This window comes from Tachyglossus aculeatus, chromosome 10, assembly GCF_015852505.1.
Source record: "Tachyglossus aculeatus isolate mTacAcu1 chromosome 10, mTacAcu1.pri, whole genome shotgun sequence".
In the NCBI taxonomy this organism is placed as follows: domain Eukaryota; kingdom Metazoa; phylum Chordata; class Mammalia; order Monotremata; family Tachyglossidae; genus Tachyglossus; species Tachyglossus aculeatus.
The window spans coordinates 44,158,590-44,175,490 of NC_052075.1; the positions used below are offsets into that span (position 1 = coordinate 44,158,590).

Below are 16,901 nucleotides of genomic sequence, written 5' to 3' on the forward strand. Positions count from 1 at the left end.
GAAGGGCAGAGTTAAAGCACGTAAAGATAAACTTGAAGTGGACGAAGTTGGCCTGATATTTAGATTTCCTCCAGGAGCGCTCTACGGCTTTAGCACAAGAGCGAAGGAGGCAGATTAAGCAGGTGATCCAGGGCTGTGGGTTAGTGGTACGATGAGAGGAGACCTGATTTTTGGGTGCCTCTGGACACATCCCTCCCCTGAGTTTACACCCCCCGCCCCAACACTCTGCCCTGCCCAAACACACACACACAAGTCTCTAACGGGCCGGGATGATCCTCACTCATGCAGTGACAACTCATGCAGTGTCCTCATGCAGTGACAACTAACTAGTAGCCAAGCAGCAGGAAGCACAGCTCTCTCATTTAGCAATAAGCCCTGTGAGGGGCTCCTCCAGCACACACTACAAGCTCTGTGGGAAGTTTTCAATCCTGACACCAGATGGTGGGTACAAAGAGAGTCAGGTCTCCCCCATCCCTCCGACATACACACAGAGCATCCCCACCCACACCAGTTGTCTTCTTACACAGTTCCCGGGGCTTGGCCTCTCGATGGCAAGCAGAAGAGGCAGCCATCTCAAGCCTAGAGGTTGACCGGGCAATGGAGTGGGTGAAAATTGGGTAACATTGGAGATTTCATTTGGGAGGGGTTGCAATATTTTCCCCCCTCAGGACAGTCACAGTGCTCTGCACACAGTAAGCGCTCAATAAATCATCATCATCATCATCATCAATCGTATTTATTGAGCGCTTACTATGTGCAGAGCGCTATACTAAGCGCTTGGGAAGTACAAATTGGCAACATCTAGAGACAGTCCCTACCCAACAGTGGGCTCACAGTCTAAAAGGGGGAGACAGAGAACAAAACCAAACATACTAACAAAATAAAATAAATAGAATAGATATGTACAGATAAAATAAATAAATAAATAGAGTAAAAAAAAATGTACAAACATATATACATATATATATATATATATATATATAAATACGATTGATTGATTAAATATCTGAAGCCGGCCCTGCTGGCTGCCCCCTACCCTCATCTCATGGGCAACTCCAAACACTGACTAAGCCCTTGCCCCCTTCCCCAACCCCATGGGCACCTGGGCACCTCCCTCTCCTCAGGCTGCCTGGGAGCACCTTCCCCTTTCTGGTCCCAGCTTCCCCGACTACTCGCCACACGGCATGGATCCAGGGAGAACCACCCTGTCACCCAGTAGAAACGGGCCCCGGCTAGTCCTGAGCCGAGACCGGCCGGTTCAGTGACCCCGCTGCCCTTCGCTCTGGTTACCACCACTCCCCAGAATATCCATCCAGCCCCCAACTGGATCTGCTCTGCACACAGAAATGTCTTTCTGCTTACTGCAGCCACAGGCCGTGGTTCCCGGCACCTGAAGGCCAGCCAGAGCCGGAGACTGAAACACCCTATCTCTGCAGCTGCCCCGTTCCCTCCGATTTTATCGGGGAGACGGGCACCGGCCGTGGGATGGGGACAGGTGGAAGGGATTGATCCCGGTGAGCCAACGTCCCTTGGAACTGGACAAGGTTACGGTTGGAGCTAGTCAGGCGTGATGGGCAGGGTTTAAAAGGCTCCCGGAGAATCCCCACCCTCGGACTCAGCGACCTGGCCGGCTTCAACATGAGGGGCCTGCTGGTTTTTAGCGTTCTGCTGGTGGCTGCCTTCGGGAAGGAAGACTTTTCAGGGTAGGTGGCCAGCATGAAGGGGAAGAGGAGGGGAAACAGTAGTGAGTCCCCTCACTGACCCTCCTAAGGGCCATCAAGTTGGGGGGGGGCAGTCGGGGAAGGCCAGAGTTGGGGAGTAGAAGGGTTTCTGTCAAGGGACTTTGACAGAAAAAAATGCAGAAGGGACAGAGAGAGGAAATAAAGGGAGCAGAGAACAGAGATAATAATAATTGTAGTATTTGTTGAGGGTTTGCTATGTGTCAATCAATCAATAGTATTTATTGAGTGCTTACTATGTGCACAGACCTGTACTAAGTGCTTCGGAGAGTACAATACAATAGAGTCAACAAGACACTCTCCCTGTCTAGAGGGGGAGACAGACCTTAATATATATAAATAAGTGGTTTAGAATATACAATTCAGAGCACTGATCTAAGCTTTGGGATAGCGCTTAGTACAGTGTCCAGGGCTTAGTACAGTGCCTGGCACATAGTAAGTGCTTAAGAAATGCCATCATTGTTACTACACGATATTCAGGTTGGACACAGTACCTGTCCCACATGGGGATAATAATAGTAATAATAATGATGGTATTTGTTAAGCTCCAACAATGGTATGTTTGTATGTGCCAAGCACTGTTCTAAGCGCTGGGGGGGGGAATACAAGGTAATCAGGTTGTCCCACGTGGGGCTCACAGTCTTAATTCCCATTTCACAGATGAGGGGACTGAGGCCCAGAGAAGTTAAGTGACTTGCCCAAAGTCACACAACTGACAAGTGGTGGAGCCCGGATTAGAACCCATGACCTTGACTCCCAAGCCTGAGCTCTTTCCACTGAGCCACGCTGCTTCTAAGTAGGAGGGAGTGGAATTTAATCCCCATTTTACAGATGAGATAACTGAGGCATAGAGAAGTTCAGTGACTTGCCCAAAGTTACCCAGCAGGTACATGCCAGAGTCACATTAGAACCCAGGTCTTCTGACTCCCAGGCATGGGCTCTTTCCACTAGGCAAACCTGCTCCTTTAAGGTTGAGGCTGTTGATTAGGCCACCAGGGTGGGGTCTGAGATAATAATAATAATGGCATTTATTTGTTTATTTATTTTGATGGCATTTATTAAGCGCTTACTATGTGCCGAGCACTGTTCTAAGCGCTGGGGGTATACAAGGTGATCAAGTTGTCCCATGTGGGGCTCACAGTCTTCATCCCCATTTTACAGATGAGGTAACTGAGGCGCAGAGAAGTTAAGTGACTTGCCCAAGGTCACACAGCAGACATGTGGTGGAGTCGGGATTCGAACCCATGACCTCTGACTCCAAAGCCCGTGCTCTTTCCATTGAGCCACGCTGCTGTGCAAAGCACTGTCCTAAGCGCTGGGGAGGTTACAAGGTGATCAGGTTGTCCCTCGGGGGGGCTCACAGTCTTCACCCCCATTTTACAGATGAGGTAACTGAGGCACAGAGAAGTTAAGTGACTTGCCCAAAGTCACACAGCTGACAATTGGCGGAGCCGGGGTTTTAACCCATGACCTTTGACTCCAAAGCCCGGGCTCTTTCCACTGAGTCACGCTGCTTCTCTAAAGTGCATCAGACAGATCATCTCTCACCCCCAGAACCCATACATGTCCTTAACCCTACGCTTCCCTCCCTGTGGCTGCTGGATGATTGTGATGGTATTTGTTAAGCGCTTACTATGTGCCAAGCACTGTTCTAAGCGCTGGGGTAGATACAAGGTTATCAGGTTGTCCCACGTGGGGCTCACAGTCTTAATCCCCATTTTCCAGATGAGGTAACTGAGAAGTTAAGTGACTTGCCCAAAGTCACACAGCTGACAAGTGGGGGAGCCGGGATTCAAACCCACGACCTCTGACTCCCAAGCCCTGGCTCTTTCCACTAAGCCACGCTGCTTCTCTCACCTCCCTTCTCTCCTTCTCCAGCCCAGCCCGCACCCTCCGCTCCTCTGCCGCTAATCTCCTCACCGTTAGGCCTCCTTCTCGCCTGTCCCACCATCGACCCCCGGCCCACGTCCTCCCCCGGGCCTGGAATGCCCTCCCTCCGCCCATCCGCCAAGCTAGCTCTCTTCCTCCCTTCAAGGCCCTACTGAGCGCTCACCTCCTCCAGGAGGCCTTCCCACACCAAGCCCCCTCCTTCCTCTCCCCCTCCTCCCCCTCCCCATGCCCCCACCTTACCTCCTTCCCCTCCCCACAGCACCTGTATATATGTTTGTATGTATTTATTTCTCTATTTATTTATTAATTTTATTTGTACGTATCTATTCTATTTATTTTATTTTGTTAATATGTTTTGTTTTGTTCTCTGCCTCCCCCTTCTAGACTGTGAGCCCACTGTTGGGCAGGGACCGTCTCTAGATGTTGCCAACTCGGACTTCCCAAGTGCTCTGCACACAGTAAGCGCTCAATAAATACGATTGAATGAATGAATCAATCAATCAATCGTATTTATTGAGCGCTTCCTGTGTGCAGAGCACTGGACTAAGCGCTTGGGAAGTCCAAGTTGGCAACATAGAGAGACGGTCCCTACCCAGCAGTGGGCTCACAGTCTAAAAGGGGGAGACGGAGAACAAAACCAACCATACTAACAAAATAAAATAAAATAGATATGTGCAAGTAAAATAAATAAATAGAGTAATAAATACGTACAAACATATATACAGGTTTGTTTATATATATATGTACAGGCCATTCATTGTGTGTATATATATATATATATATATATACAATGTATAGTAAGCTCCCCAGCAGTTAGAGCGGTGCTTTGTGCATAGTAAGCGCTTAATAAATGCCATCATCATTATTGGGCAGACACCAGGTTCTTCGAATCAACGCCGCAAACGAAGCCGAGGTGGACAAAGTGCGGGAGCTCGAGGAGCTGGAGCACCTGCAGGTGAGAGGCTCACCTCCTCCAGGAGGCCTTCCCAGATTGAGCCCCTTCCTTCCTCTCCCCCTCGTCCCCCTCTCCATCCCCCCATCTTACCTCCTTCCCTTCCCCACAGCACCTGTATCTATGTATATATGTTTGTACATATTTATTACTCTATTTATTCATTTATTTATCTTACTTGCACATATCTATTCTATTTCTTTTATTTTGTTAGTATGTTTCGTTTTGTTCTCTGTCTCCCCCTTTCAGAGTGTGAGCCCGCTGTTGGGTAGGGACCGTCTCTAGATGTTGCCAACTTGGACTTCCCAAGCGCTTAGTCCAGTGCTCTGCACACAGTAAGCGCTCAATAAATACGATTGATGATGAGAGGCAGCGCCCCCTGGAGGCCGCTCTCTTCGCAAGGGGCCAATGGCGGCCTTGGCTCCCCCCTCCTCTTTCGGACAGATGGTACGGCCCCACCCACCCCCACCCCCCCGCCCGGGGATTGGTGCAGGCGGGAGACGCTCCGCGCCACGTGACCGAGGGGCCGGTGGCTCCCCCACGTGGCAGGCGCCCGCCAGGCCTCCTCTCCTCTGCCCCTTGTTTCTCGGCGCTGTCACCTGGGCCCCCTGACACGCAGCTTTCGAGCCTCATCCCTCGTGCTTCTCTCCCCTTTTGCCCCAAGCCCAGAGTTCTTGGTTCCCTGTGGTATCGTTTTACCTTTCCAGCTCCTTCACTTCATACCCGCCTCCTTCAAAATGTCTTCCCCTCGCTCCAGTTCTCCTCAGCCCTCTTCCTGTCACTGCCACGATACTCTGCCCCCAGGACCCTACTGTCATGAACCCCATTCTCCCCCACAACCTTTTCATCTTCTCTCCCTCTTCCTGCCACGATACTCTGCCCCCAGGACCCTACTGTCATGAACCCCATTCTCCCCCCAACCTTTTCATCTTCTCTCCCTCTTCCTCTTCTCTCCCCCTTTTCTTCTTTTCTCCTGTCTTCCCTCCTTTTTCTTCTTCCCTCTCTTTTCTTCTTTTATCCCTTTTCTTCTCTCCCTTTTCCTCTTCTCTCCCTTTTCCTCTTCTCTCCCTTTTCCTCTTCTCTCCCGTTTCCTCTTCTCTCCCGTTTCCTCTTCCCTCCCTTTTCCTCTCCTCTCCCTTTTCCTCTCCTCTCCCTTTTCTCTCCCCTCCCCTTTCCTCTCCCCTCCCTTTTCCTCTCTCCTCCCCTTTCCTCTCCCCTCCCTTTTCCTCTCCCCTCCCTTTTCCTCTCCCAACCTCCCTTTTCCTCTCCCAACCTCCCTTTTCCTCTCCCAACCTCCCTTTTCTTCTTCCCTCCCTTTTCTTCTTCCCCCCTTTCCTTCCCTCCCTTTTCCTCTCTCCCTTTTCCTCTCCTCTCCCTTTTCTTCGTCCCTACCTTTTCTTCTTCTCCCATTTCCTCTCTCCCTTTTCCTCTCCTCTCCCTTTTCCTCTCCCCTCCCTTTTCCTCTCCTCTCCCTTTTCCTCTCCCCTCCCTTTTCCTCTCCCATCCCTTTTCCTCTCCCCTCCCTTTTCCTCTCCCCTCCCTTTTCCTCTCCCCTCCCTTTTCCTCTCCCCTCCCTTATCCTCTCCCCTCCCTTTTCCTCTCCCCTTCCTTTTTTCCTCTTCCCTCCCTTTTCCTCTCCCCTCCCTTTTCTTCTTTGGTACCTTTTCCTCTTCACTCCCTTTTCCTCTTCTCTTCCCTCCACCATCCCCCCTTTCCTATTTCCTTTATATCCTTCACAGCCCCATCCCCAGGCTGGGAAACTCTAGCTTTGTGCTCAGCGCCCCAGCCCCCGTGACGTTTTCACCTTGGTCCTTGGCAGCTGGACTTCTGGCGAGGGCCCGCCAACCCCTCCATTCCCACCGACGTGCGAGTGCCCTTTTTCAGCATCCAGGCCGTCAAAATCTTCCTGGAGTCCAACGGCATCCAGTACTCCACCATGATCGAGGATGTGCAGGTGAGCCGGGCCAGCGACCCGAGAGCTGAGGGAGAGAGTGGAATCCGGGTTCTTGCCTCTCTGCTGAGAGGTGGTCACTACTCTCCTCATCTTTTAGAGCGGAGAGGCGAACGAGTCTGGGGTGATAACCCAAAAGCCCTGGCCTCCTCTCACCTCCTAGTTTCTGTGTTCCAATGTTTTTCCTCAAGGGACTGTGCTATGTGGAGGCCCAGCCTTATTCTTCTCTACAGTTTCCACACTTTGCCTGGTACAGTGCTCTCTTCTGAGAGGCGGTCTAAATTCCCATCTCATTATTCCCCTGAGGGCTCTTTTACCTTTTTCCCAAGGCCCAAGGGGTAGATACAAAAGAAGCAGTATGATCGAATGGAAAGACCGTGGACCTGGGTTCTAATCCTAGCATTTGTCAGCTGGGTCTCAATTACCTCATCTCTAAAGTGGAGATTAAGACTGAGCACCATGTGGGATTGTGTCCAACCTGATTAAGGTTATAGAGAAGCGGCATGGATTAGTGGTAAGAGCACGGGCTTGGGAGCCACTGGACATGGGTTCTAATCCTGGCACCACCACTTATCTGCTGTGCGACCTTGGGTAAACTGCTTAACTTATCTGTGCCTCAGTTACCTCGTGTGTAAAGTGGGGATTAAGACTGTGCACCCCGCGTGGGACAACCTGATTACCTTGTATCTACCCCAGTGCTTAGAACAGTGCTTGGCACATAGTAAGTGCTGAACAAATACCATTATTATTATATCTTCCTCAATGCTTAGTATAGTGCCTGGCACATAGTATGCACTTAAGAAATACTATTTTAAAATAAACCCAAAAATCTGGCCCAGAGGTTGAACTTCTCAGGCCATCAGTGGCAGAGCAGAACCTGCCACCCCAGGCCTCTGTCCACTTTCCCCCAACAGGTGGGGGAAATAAAGGGCCTGAGAAGGGGCTTGAATTATGAGGGGAAAATGGCAGCAGCTCCAGAAGTCTACTCATTCATTCAGTCGTACCTACTGAGTGCTTACTGTGTGCAAAGCACTGCACTAAGTGCTTACTCCAGCCTCTGCCTCACTCTCTAGCTCTCGGGAGCCGTCTGCTCAAGGAGTCAGTGTTGGGCTGCCCTGCCCCTGGGGGCTGCTCCCCAACTGTGTGTCCGCCCCCCTGCCCCCCGGCCGGTGCCTGGGGTCCTCTTGAGCTGCATTCTCTACCCCCTTCTCTCTCCAGACGCTGCTGGATGAGGAACAAGCACAGATGTTCGCCTTCCAGTCTCGTGCCCGCTCCACCGACACCTTCAATTACGCCGTCTACCACAACCTGGAGGAGGTCGGGGCACTGGGCAGGGGTGGGCCTGGGGCTCAAAGGAAACAGGCCTCCCGGGGCCGGGAGGAACGGGAGTCGGGGCTGCTGGCAGCAGCTGGGAAAACCCCTCCCAGAGGGGCATGAAGAAGTCTCTTCTCCCTCCTGCCCTCCCTCCCTCTTCCCACAGCCCCCGCTGCTTTGCGGGTGGGCAGGGGCATCCAGGAGATCAGGTGGAAATACCTGAAAGGACAGGAGAGCAGAGCCTCCCCCCACTAACCCCCCGACTGAAGAACGAATAAGTAACCCCCTTTGTCTGGATCTCCCCTTCTTGCAGATCTACAGTTTCATGGACATGCTGGTGGCTGAGAACCCAGGGCTGGTCAGTAAGATTCAGATCGGCAGCAGCTACGAGGGCAGGCCCATTAACGTCCTCAAGGTAGGTGGACGAGCGCCCGATTCGTTCCCGCGCTTCCAAGCTGGTGCCGGCTGCAGGCGAAATCTTCTCCTCCCTGCGTCGCTTGGGCTCAGCAGCTTCGTCGTCTGAGCCCCTTCCGTGTGCAGCGCACTGTCGTAGGGGCTTAGGGAGCATACAGTAGAGGTACAAGGCAAGATCCCTGCCCATAAGGAGCTTACATTCTAATGGGGGAAGCAAGTGGACACCAATTGGCAGATTTGAGGGTAAAATACTAATGATAAAACCAAAAGCAAGTAGATACACATGAGGTCAAACTTTTTTTTCCCCTTGCCCTCTCCCCGCCAGACTGGGCCATGCAGGAGGAGGATGAGGCAGAAGAGGCAGGCCCCCATTCCTTCTCCTCAGTGCTGGGCTGCAGACTAAGGGTTGTCTGCTGCTTGAACCACTATTCCATCTGGTGATACAAAATGTGCTGCATTATCAGTCATCCCCGTGTCAGTCAGTCACTGGCTTTTATTGAGTGCTTACTGTGTGCAGAGCACTGTTCTAAGTGCTTGGGAAAGTACAATATAATGGACACATTCTCCGCCCGTAACGAGTTTATTGTCTAGATCCCCATGCTATCGTGGGGCTTCGATCCCGCCCTACCCTGAGCCAGGGAAGGACTCCAGCAGCGACCGTGTAATGCTTCCACACAATGGAAACCTTTGGGAAGGCTCTGGTCGCTGCTGTAGCCGTGACTGAAGGACTTTGTGTTGGGAGGAGCCCGAAACTTTGCTCATCTAGCCCCAATACCCTGCTTCTCTTGTTTTTAGTTCCGTGTATTTGCCCTTGTCTTTTTTGATGGTTTTTTTTGTGGTTCTTAAGCACTTACTCTGTTCCAGGTACTGTACTAATTGCTGGGGTAGATACAAGATAATCAGGGTGGACACAGTCCATGTTCCACATGGGGTTTGGTCTTAATCCCCATTTTATCCCCTTAATCCCAAGGGGTCTTAATCCCCCCTTTTTTTTTTAAGTTTCAGTTTTAAGTTTTTGCGTGCGCTTCGTTCATTCATTTCTGAGCATCCAGAGCCGGTGTGTTTCTCGCTCCTCCATTTTGCGAACCTTGGTGACAGTGCTTAAGTTCTTCAAGACTGTTCTTCCTTCTAGACTGTGAGCCCACTGTTGGGTAGGGACGGTCTCTATATGTTGCCAACTTGGACTTCCCAAGCGCTTAGTACAGTGCTCTGCACACAGTAAGCGCTCAATAAATACGATTGATTGATTTTACAGATTAGGTAATTGAGGCACGGAGAAGTGAAATGACTTTCCTAAGGTCACACAGCAGACAAGTGGCAGAGCTGGGATTAGGACACAAGGCCTTCTGTCCCCCAGGCTCATTCTGCTTCCTGAGTTTTGTGTTTGTTTTTTATTTCCAGTCTACTCTCCTCCATTTATTCTTAGATTGTCAGCCCTTTGGGGCCAGGGATCATGTCTAATTCTCCTCACGTCTGTATTTTTCCCAGTATTTAGACCAGGATTTTAGGAAGGGGCAGAGGGGCAGTTCCCTCTCCTCAGTGCCGGACTGAAGACTAAATGCTGCTACTATGAGTACTCCATTTTGCTCCACAGCCTGTGGGGAAAGGCCAAAGAGCAGAGGAAGGCGGTGTTCTTCTTGGGTCTGCACAGTCTTGGAAGCGAAGGGCGGGAGGCAGTTATTCAGCTGACTGGTTTCATGCAGCAGCGTGAGAAGCAGCATGGCTCAGTGGAAAGAGCCCGGGCTTTGGAGTCAGAGGTCATGGGTTCAAATCCCGCCTCTGCCAATTGTCAGCTTAGTGACTTTGGGCAAGCCACTTAACTCCTCTGTGCCTCAGTTACCTCATCTGTAAAAATGGGGATTAAGACTGTAAGCCCCCGTGGGACAACCTGATCACCGTGTAGTCTCCCCAGTGCTTAGAAAAGTGCTTTACACATAGTAAGCACTTAATAAATGCCATCATTATTATTATGATGTAGATGGCCCACTGGATAATTCAGGCTCCGGAGTGGATTTTCTTTTTTACTCTGTTCACCTCCCGCTCTGTTTAGACCGCGCAGGCCCTGCCCGCGTCTGGGGAAGTTGTAGAGGGGGGTTCGGGCGGCCAAATAGGAGGGGCTGCAGTGGGAGTTGGGGCAGGCGCCGGGAAATCGCGGTACTCACGTCTGCGGCTTCTCCCTCCAGTTCAGCACCGGGGGTACCAAACGCCCCGCCATCTGGATCGACACTGGCATCCACTCCCGCGAGTGGGTCACTCAGGCCAGCGGCCTCTGGTTTGCCAAGAAGGTGAGGCTGGGGGCTCCGGGGGAGGGAGGAGGAGGAGCCCCTGCCCCACCAGAGTCAAAGCCGAGCCCACGGAGGGGGGTGCTGGGACTCATTCATCGTATTTATTGAACGCTTACTGTGTGCAGAGCACTGTACTAAGTGCTTGGGAAGTACAAGTTGGCAACAAATAGAGATGGTCCCTACCCAGCAACGGGCTCACAGTCCAGGAACCCTCTCCAGCAGCGGGGCTGGAGGATGCGGTGTCTTGCCCTGTTCCTCAGAGAAGGGTGAGGGATGCGGGGAGAAAGGCGGAGAACTGCAGACCTGCGGCTCAGCGTGACTGAAGTGCTTAGTACGGCGCCCTGTACACAGGAAGCACTCAGTAAATATGATTGACCAACTGACTCGAATTTGTTGTTGAAGCCCGCCGAGAAAGAGCCAGATCTGAGGGCATTATGGTGGGACTGAGTGACGGCCACGTCCCACCCCACGATCTGGGGGACTGTGGCTTGTAAACTTTTCCTTCCTGAGAGGGATGGAGGGTGCTACCAAGCTGTGTCTACATCCTCCTGCCGGTGACGTGGCTGGAATCAATCCCCTTCCCTACCTGACCCCACAGGCCTAGGAGCAGTAGGTCCATTTCCACCCCCTCCATGCCCCCCAAATCTCAGCCCACCCTGAGCTGCTCCCCTCTGCCCAATCCAGATCACCGAGGGCAGTGACCCAGCCCTCACTGCCATCCTGAGCACCATGGACATCTTCCTGGAGATTGTGACCAACCCCGATGGCTTTGCCTTCACCCACTCTACGGTATGTTGGCCTCCTCCTCTGCCACCCCGAGGGGAGCCAGGTCAGTGGGTGGTCTCACAGGCTATGGACCAGGGGTGTGGACACCTTGGGTGGGAGGGTCTAAAGACCTAGCTGGAGAGCGGGCGATGCAACCAGGGCTTCCTGCCAACCAATCGGAAGCCCGAAATCCCATTCTGTTTCAATGATCTAGAGCCAGTCCTCTGTTCAGCCTGATTTCTTCCCCATCATTCACTCGTTAGGCACCAGCTCGGTGGCTGGATGGCCCTTTCTGGCTCCCACCCTGCCTCCAGTCAAGAGGGATCTCTGGCATCCCCCAGTTATAAAGGGTCCTGGATTTCTGTTTTTCCGACGGGGCGGGTGGCACAGCCAGCGTGGGGAGTGGGAAGCTGTTGGCTCATGAGGGGCACCGATGGTTCCCAGGGCCAGGTGTGAGCACCTGGTGATCGTCACATCTCCTCTCCCGTCCCCCTCTTTGTGCCGCAGAACCGCATGTGGCGTAAGACCCGCTCTGTCAACGCCGGCTCATCCTGCATCGGGGCGGACCCCAACAGGAACTGGGACTCTGGCTTTGGAAGTACGTGAGCCCTAGGTGGATCTGGGACAGGTGGGGGGGACTTGCTTTGGGAGGGGATGGTGGGCTCCTCCGGGGGTGGGCTCACTGCCCGAGAAAGGGGTGGCTCTGCGGGCATCATCTTCCCCCAACCCCAGTCTCCTGGAAGGCGGCTCCGCAACCTTCCACATCAAGGGCTTAGTACAGTGCTCTGCACACAGTAAGCGCTCAATAAATACGATTGATGAAGGGCAAGAGAAGTTGAGGGTGTGAGGGGTGTCCTTGTTTACCCCCCACACACATACTCCTTGAGCCCAGGCCCTACAGGCCAAGAGAAGCAGCGTGGCTCAGTGGAAAGAACATGCGCTTTGGAGTCAGAGGTCATGGGTTCAAATCCCGGCTCTGCCAATTGTCAGCTGTGTGACTTTGGGCAAGTCACTTAACTTCTCTGTGCCTCAGGTACCTCATCTGTTAAATGGGGATTAAGACTGGGAGCCCCCCGTGGGACAACCTGATCACCCTGTAACCTCCCCAGCGCTTAGAACAGTGCTTTGCGCATAGTAAGCGCTTAATAAATGCCATTAAAAAAAAAGTCCCAGGGGGTGGAAATCCCAAGGAGAGAGGGCTGGCAGGACACCCTCTGAAGGCAAGAGCCCGCTATCCACCACCCAGCACCCCGTCCCCATGTGTGCAGGGAGCAAACAGGCTGTGGGAGCTGGGGGTGGGAGCCAGGACTCCTGGGTTTGCCTCCCTGGACGGTTACTGCCCACCCTGAAGCAGGGGAAATCATGCTGGCATTTTGGGACGATGGTTTCTACCCCTACCCGCAGTGGCCGGGTCGAGCAACAACCCGTGCTCGGAGACCTACCGGGGCAAGCACGCCAACTCTGAGGTGGAGGTCCAGTCCATCGTGGACTTCGTGAAGGGCCACGGGAACATCAAGGCCTTCATCTCCATCCACAGCTACTCGCAGCTCCTCATGTACCCCTACGGCTACACCAGCATCCAGGCCGCTCACCACAAGGAGCTGGTAGGTGCTCCTTCCCTTCCCTGCTGGCCCTGGGCCCGCAAAGATGAGTCTCTGGTTAGGATGGGGGCATGGTGGGGACCGGGCGTGTGAAATGGTGGATGTTGAAGTCTCTGCGGCCCTCTTCAAGGACCGGCCAGTTCTGGCGAGATGCAATCAATTAATGGGGTTTATTGAGCACTGACTATGTGCAGAGCACTGTACTAAGCACTTGGGAGAGTATAATAGAACAGAATTAGTCGATACGTTCCCCGCCCATAATAACGAGTTTACAATGCAGAGACAAACTCACAGTCTATATCACCGATCACTACCCTCAAGCGTGCATGTACGACACAAGCAAGTTAAACGAACGCACTTCTCGTCCTCTTGTGTCCCGATGTGAATCTGAGGCTTGGAGGGCAGATTTGGACCAGAGTAAGGATAATAATAATTGTGGTATTTCATCATCAATTGTATTTATTGAGTGCTTACTATGTGCAGAGCACTGTACTAAGCGCTTGGGAAGTACAAATTGACAACACATAGAGACAGTCCCTACCCAACAGTGGGCTCACAGTCTAAAGGGGGAAGACAGAGAACAAAACCAAACATATTTGTGAAGTTCTTACTGTGTACCAGGTACTGCACTAAGCACTGGGGTGGGTACAAGCAAATGGGGTTGGACACAGTCCCTGTCCCACATAGGGCTCACAGTCGTAATCCCCATTTTACAGATGAGGTAACTGAAGCCCAGAGAGGTGAAGCGACTTGCCCAAGGTCACACAGCAGACAAATGGCTGAGCTGGGATTAGAACCCTTCTGCCTCCTAGGCCCAGTCGTTATCCGCTGGGCCACGCTGCTTCTCAGTGGAGACTCACCAGGCCTCTCATTTCCCCCCGGACTGTCTCCTGCAGCTGGAGAAACTGAGACCAGAATAGTTGAGCGACTTGGTCAAGGCCCCAACTTTAAACTCCTGTTCCCACTGAGGCCTCCCGCCGCCCCCCACCCCTCACTCCCCCTTACACCCGAAGGGGGTGGTCAAGCAGCCCGCTGCCGCTAAAGAAGCAGCTGCGAAGGAAAAATAAATCAGCTGCTCACCACGCATACCCAATGCTGTGAAACCTGGCCGAGGCGGGCCGTGGCCGCAGAGATCTGCCCCTCTTTTCTGACTGCCCCGCCAACACAACCAGTCTGCGCCGTGACCAGAGACCGGACCCTCCGGGTCTATCGCTTCCCACAAGGCTGAGCCTTGTACCAACTGTACTTCCCAAGCGCTTAGTACAGTGCTCTGCACACAGTAAGCGCTCAATAAATACGATTGATGATGATGATGACGAGCCACCCCGCTGCCGGCTGAGGCAGGAGGGGAGGCCCGTCCCCTCGGTGGCAGCATTTTAGAGTCGCTCTGCCTCACTCCAGTTTCCCCTGGCATCTGTTGACCTGACTTCTTTGCTTGGTCTTTCTCCCCAGGATGACCTGGCCAAGGCCTCGGTGACCGCCCTGGCTTCTCTGTATGGGACCAGGTACCAATATGGCCCCATCATCACCACCATCTGTAAGTGACCCCGGGGACTCTCCCTGTGCTACCCTCACCCCCACCCAGTGCTCGGGAGGGCACAACCTCCACCCCTTCCCTCTTCAGCTAGGTGGTGGGGGCAGGGGCATAGGCCGGGCTGGCTCCTCACGCCCGGAGCCGCTCCCCTGCTTAGAGGCACAACCGGGGCTATCGCTAGCCAAAGAGAGTGGCCATGGGGGACAGAGAGCCAAGCGGTGTGACCTGTGGCAGGGGCCGAGGACCAGAGAGGCTCGATGTGTTCCCTGTTAGGCCCAGCAGCCTCGCAAGGCCCACGTCGCTCGTCGCATTGGTACTAGGGGCAACATCTTCCCCTTCCCCTTCTGTTCTGGCTCTAGACCAGGCCAGTGGCGGCACCATTGACTGGACCTATGACGCGGGCATCAAGTACTCCTTCACCTTCGAGCTGAGGGACACCGGCTTCTACGGCTTCTTGCTGCCGGCCAGCCAGATCATCCCCACGGCCCAGGAGACGTGGCTGGGCCTCATGACCATCATGCAGCACGCCCACACCCACCCCTACTGAGCCGGCGGGGCTACCCGCCCCCACCTTGCACTCCCTACCTGCCCCAAGACCAATAAAATGACCAGCTGGAAGTGATGTGGGCATGATGTGGTGTGTTCATCTGCGGCCTCGGAACGGGCAGAGGGGTTTACCCGTTCGGGCCGTGGGAAACAAAATGGGGGCTTCAATTTTATATATCGGCAGAGTCACGGGTCAAGGGCGTTATCTTAAAATACAAAGGATAAAGATGTTTTTATAGGCTGCTTATTTCGAGGAGGCTAACAATCTCCCACCTAAGCCTTTTCTCCATTTCCACAGTTGAACTTGTCACCTTTGAAGGAAAAAGCCTGAAGAAGCAGCCTCCTTCCCCGCTGGACTGGTTCTGCCCACAAGGGCTGAGAGCCCCTGCAGAAATGCCCTCGCTCTGGAGCCAGGTGAGCATTTTGCTTTGAGGGAGTATTCATTCATTCACCCCGCCTCCTGAACCTTCCCTCATCCCACTTAAAGCTTTCCAGGAGCCAGACCTAAAGTGTTAAGCTCCATGATGTACGTGTTCCTTAAGGACCACCGACTTCTTGAAGACAGTGGTAGTAGAGGGCAGAGATTAATTTGGTATACTTGGTTGGGACCGTGGCAGTAGAGGGCAGAGATTAATTTGGTATACTTGGTTGGGACACGAATTGGCAAGCCTTGGCCCATGTGGCGGGAATACATGTGTTTATCCTGTCTGGTTTACTAATTTAGCTACTATTAGAGGGTCACTCCAGGGCCCCCTGCCCTTCAGCTCATCCACCTTCCCCTCTAGACCCTCCATCCGGGGGCAGGAGCTTCAGGAGTTGTGTTCAGAGTGCCAAGCCATGATTGCATCGGGACCAGCAGCCCGGGGTTAGACACAACCTCAGAAAGCATGCTGGTGTCTCTGTTAAGATCTTCTGAATTCAACAGCTAACATGCAAGATAGAGTACCCCGCACCCCCCCGCCAAATTAAGTGTAAAGCAAACAAAGAAATCACCTTAAGAGTGGATCAACTACAAACCAATGACCACAGAAAAAGGAGCGTCCTTGGCCAAGCATAGAGCCAAATGCACCATCTGGAATGGGCCAGCAGGAAGCAAGGCTGCCAGGGGCCAGTGTGCTTCCTGGGCACGCAGACAACACCCAGCATCTCGCCTCTGTGCCACCCAAGGAGCCGTGGCTTCCCTAAGGCTTGTGAGGCCTGTCTCAGTTTGGCCACGTTCTCCCTGAGGTGATGGCTGACTGAGGCTGCCTCATCTCCAGGGATGAGGCGAAGGAAAAATAAATCAGCCGCTCACCACGCGTATCCAGTGCCGTGAAACCTGGCCGAGGCGCACCGTGGCTGCAGGGATCTGCCCCTCTTTTCTGACTGCCCCGCCAACGTGATCAGCCACTGTCGGCAAGTCTGTGGTTCTTCGATCTTAAAATGACAGTAGATTGAATTCAACCATATGGGTCAGTTTGTATGGTTTATTGGATTAACAGTTCAACCTGTGGAGAACAAACTAGTTGCTTCCAATAATTGAATAGCAGGAAACCCCATCCCTTGACAAATTCAATTTTGAAGTTTCAGAACACCCTGTCTTCAACATAGAACGTAGGCCATTCATTCATTCAATCGTATTTATTGGGCGCTTACTGTGTGCAGAGCACTGTACTAAGCGCTTGGGAAGTACAAATCATATGTGAGACAGTAGTCCTGGAAGTGTCATGAGTATCATTTGGGAAATTCAAATACTCCAACGTTGTGTGAACTGAGGGTCCCTAGACCATTGATGGACGAGCATTAAAATGAAACTAAGTCCGTCGGTAAGGAACTCTTGAACACCACAGAGCAGGTGAGGACTAGCCCTCATTGGTGATCACAGGCAGAAGAGACATTTCTCAAACCAAGCAACAGCCAGTGGAGGGGCA

General features: G+C 52.8%; 1 protein-coding gene across 1 annotated transcript; it reads left to right on the top strand.

Moving 5' to 3' along the window:
* Nucleotides 1–1,511: 1,511 nt before the first annotated feature.
* LOC119933201 (carboxypeptidase A1-like) lies at nucleotides 1,512–15,058 on the top strand. The gene is made up of 11 exons (XM_038752599.1): nucleotides 1,512–1,703; nucleotides 4,503–4,584; nucleotides 6,401–6,535; nucleotides 7,751–7,849; nucleotides 8,160–8,261; nucleotides 10,444–10,545; nucleotides 11,230–11,334; nucleotides 11,818–11,908; nucleotides 12,715–12,914; nucleotides 14,364–14,448; nucleotides 14,805–15,058. The coding sequence occupies exons 1-11, from the start codon at nucleotides 1,639–1,641 to the stop codon at nucleotides 14,990–14,992; spliced, it is 1,254 nt and encodes a 417-aa protein (XP_038608527.1). The 5' UTR covers nucleotides 1,512–1,638; the 3' UTR covers nucleotides 14,993–15,058.
* Nucleotides 15,059–16,901: the final 1,843 nt, after the last annotated feature.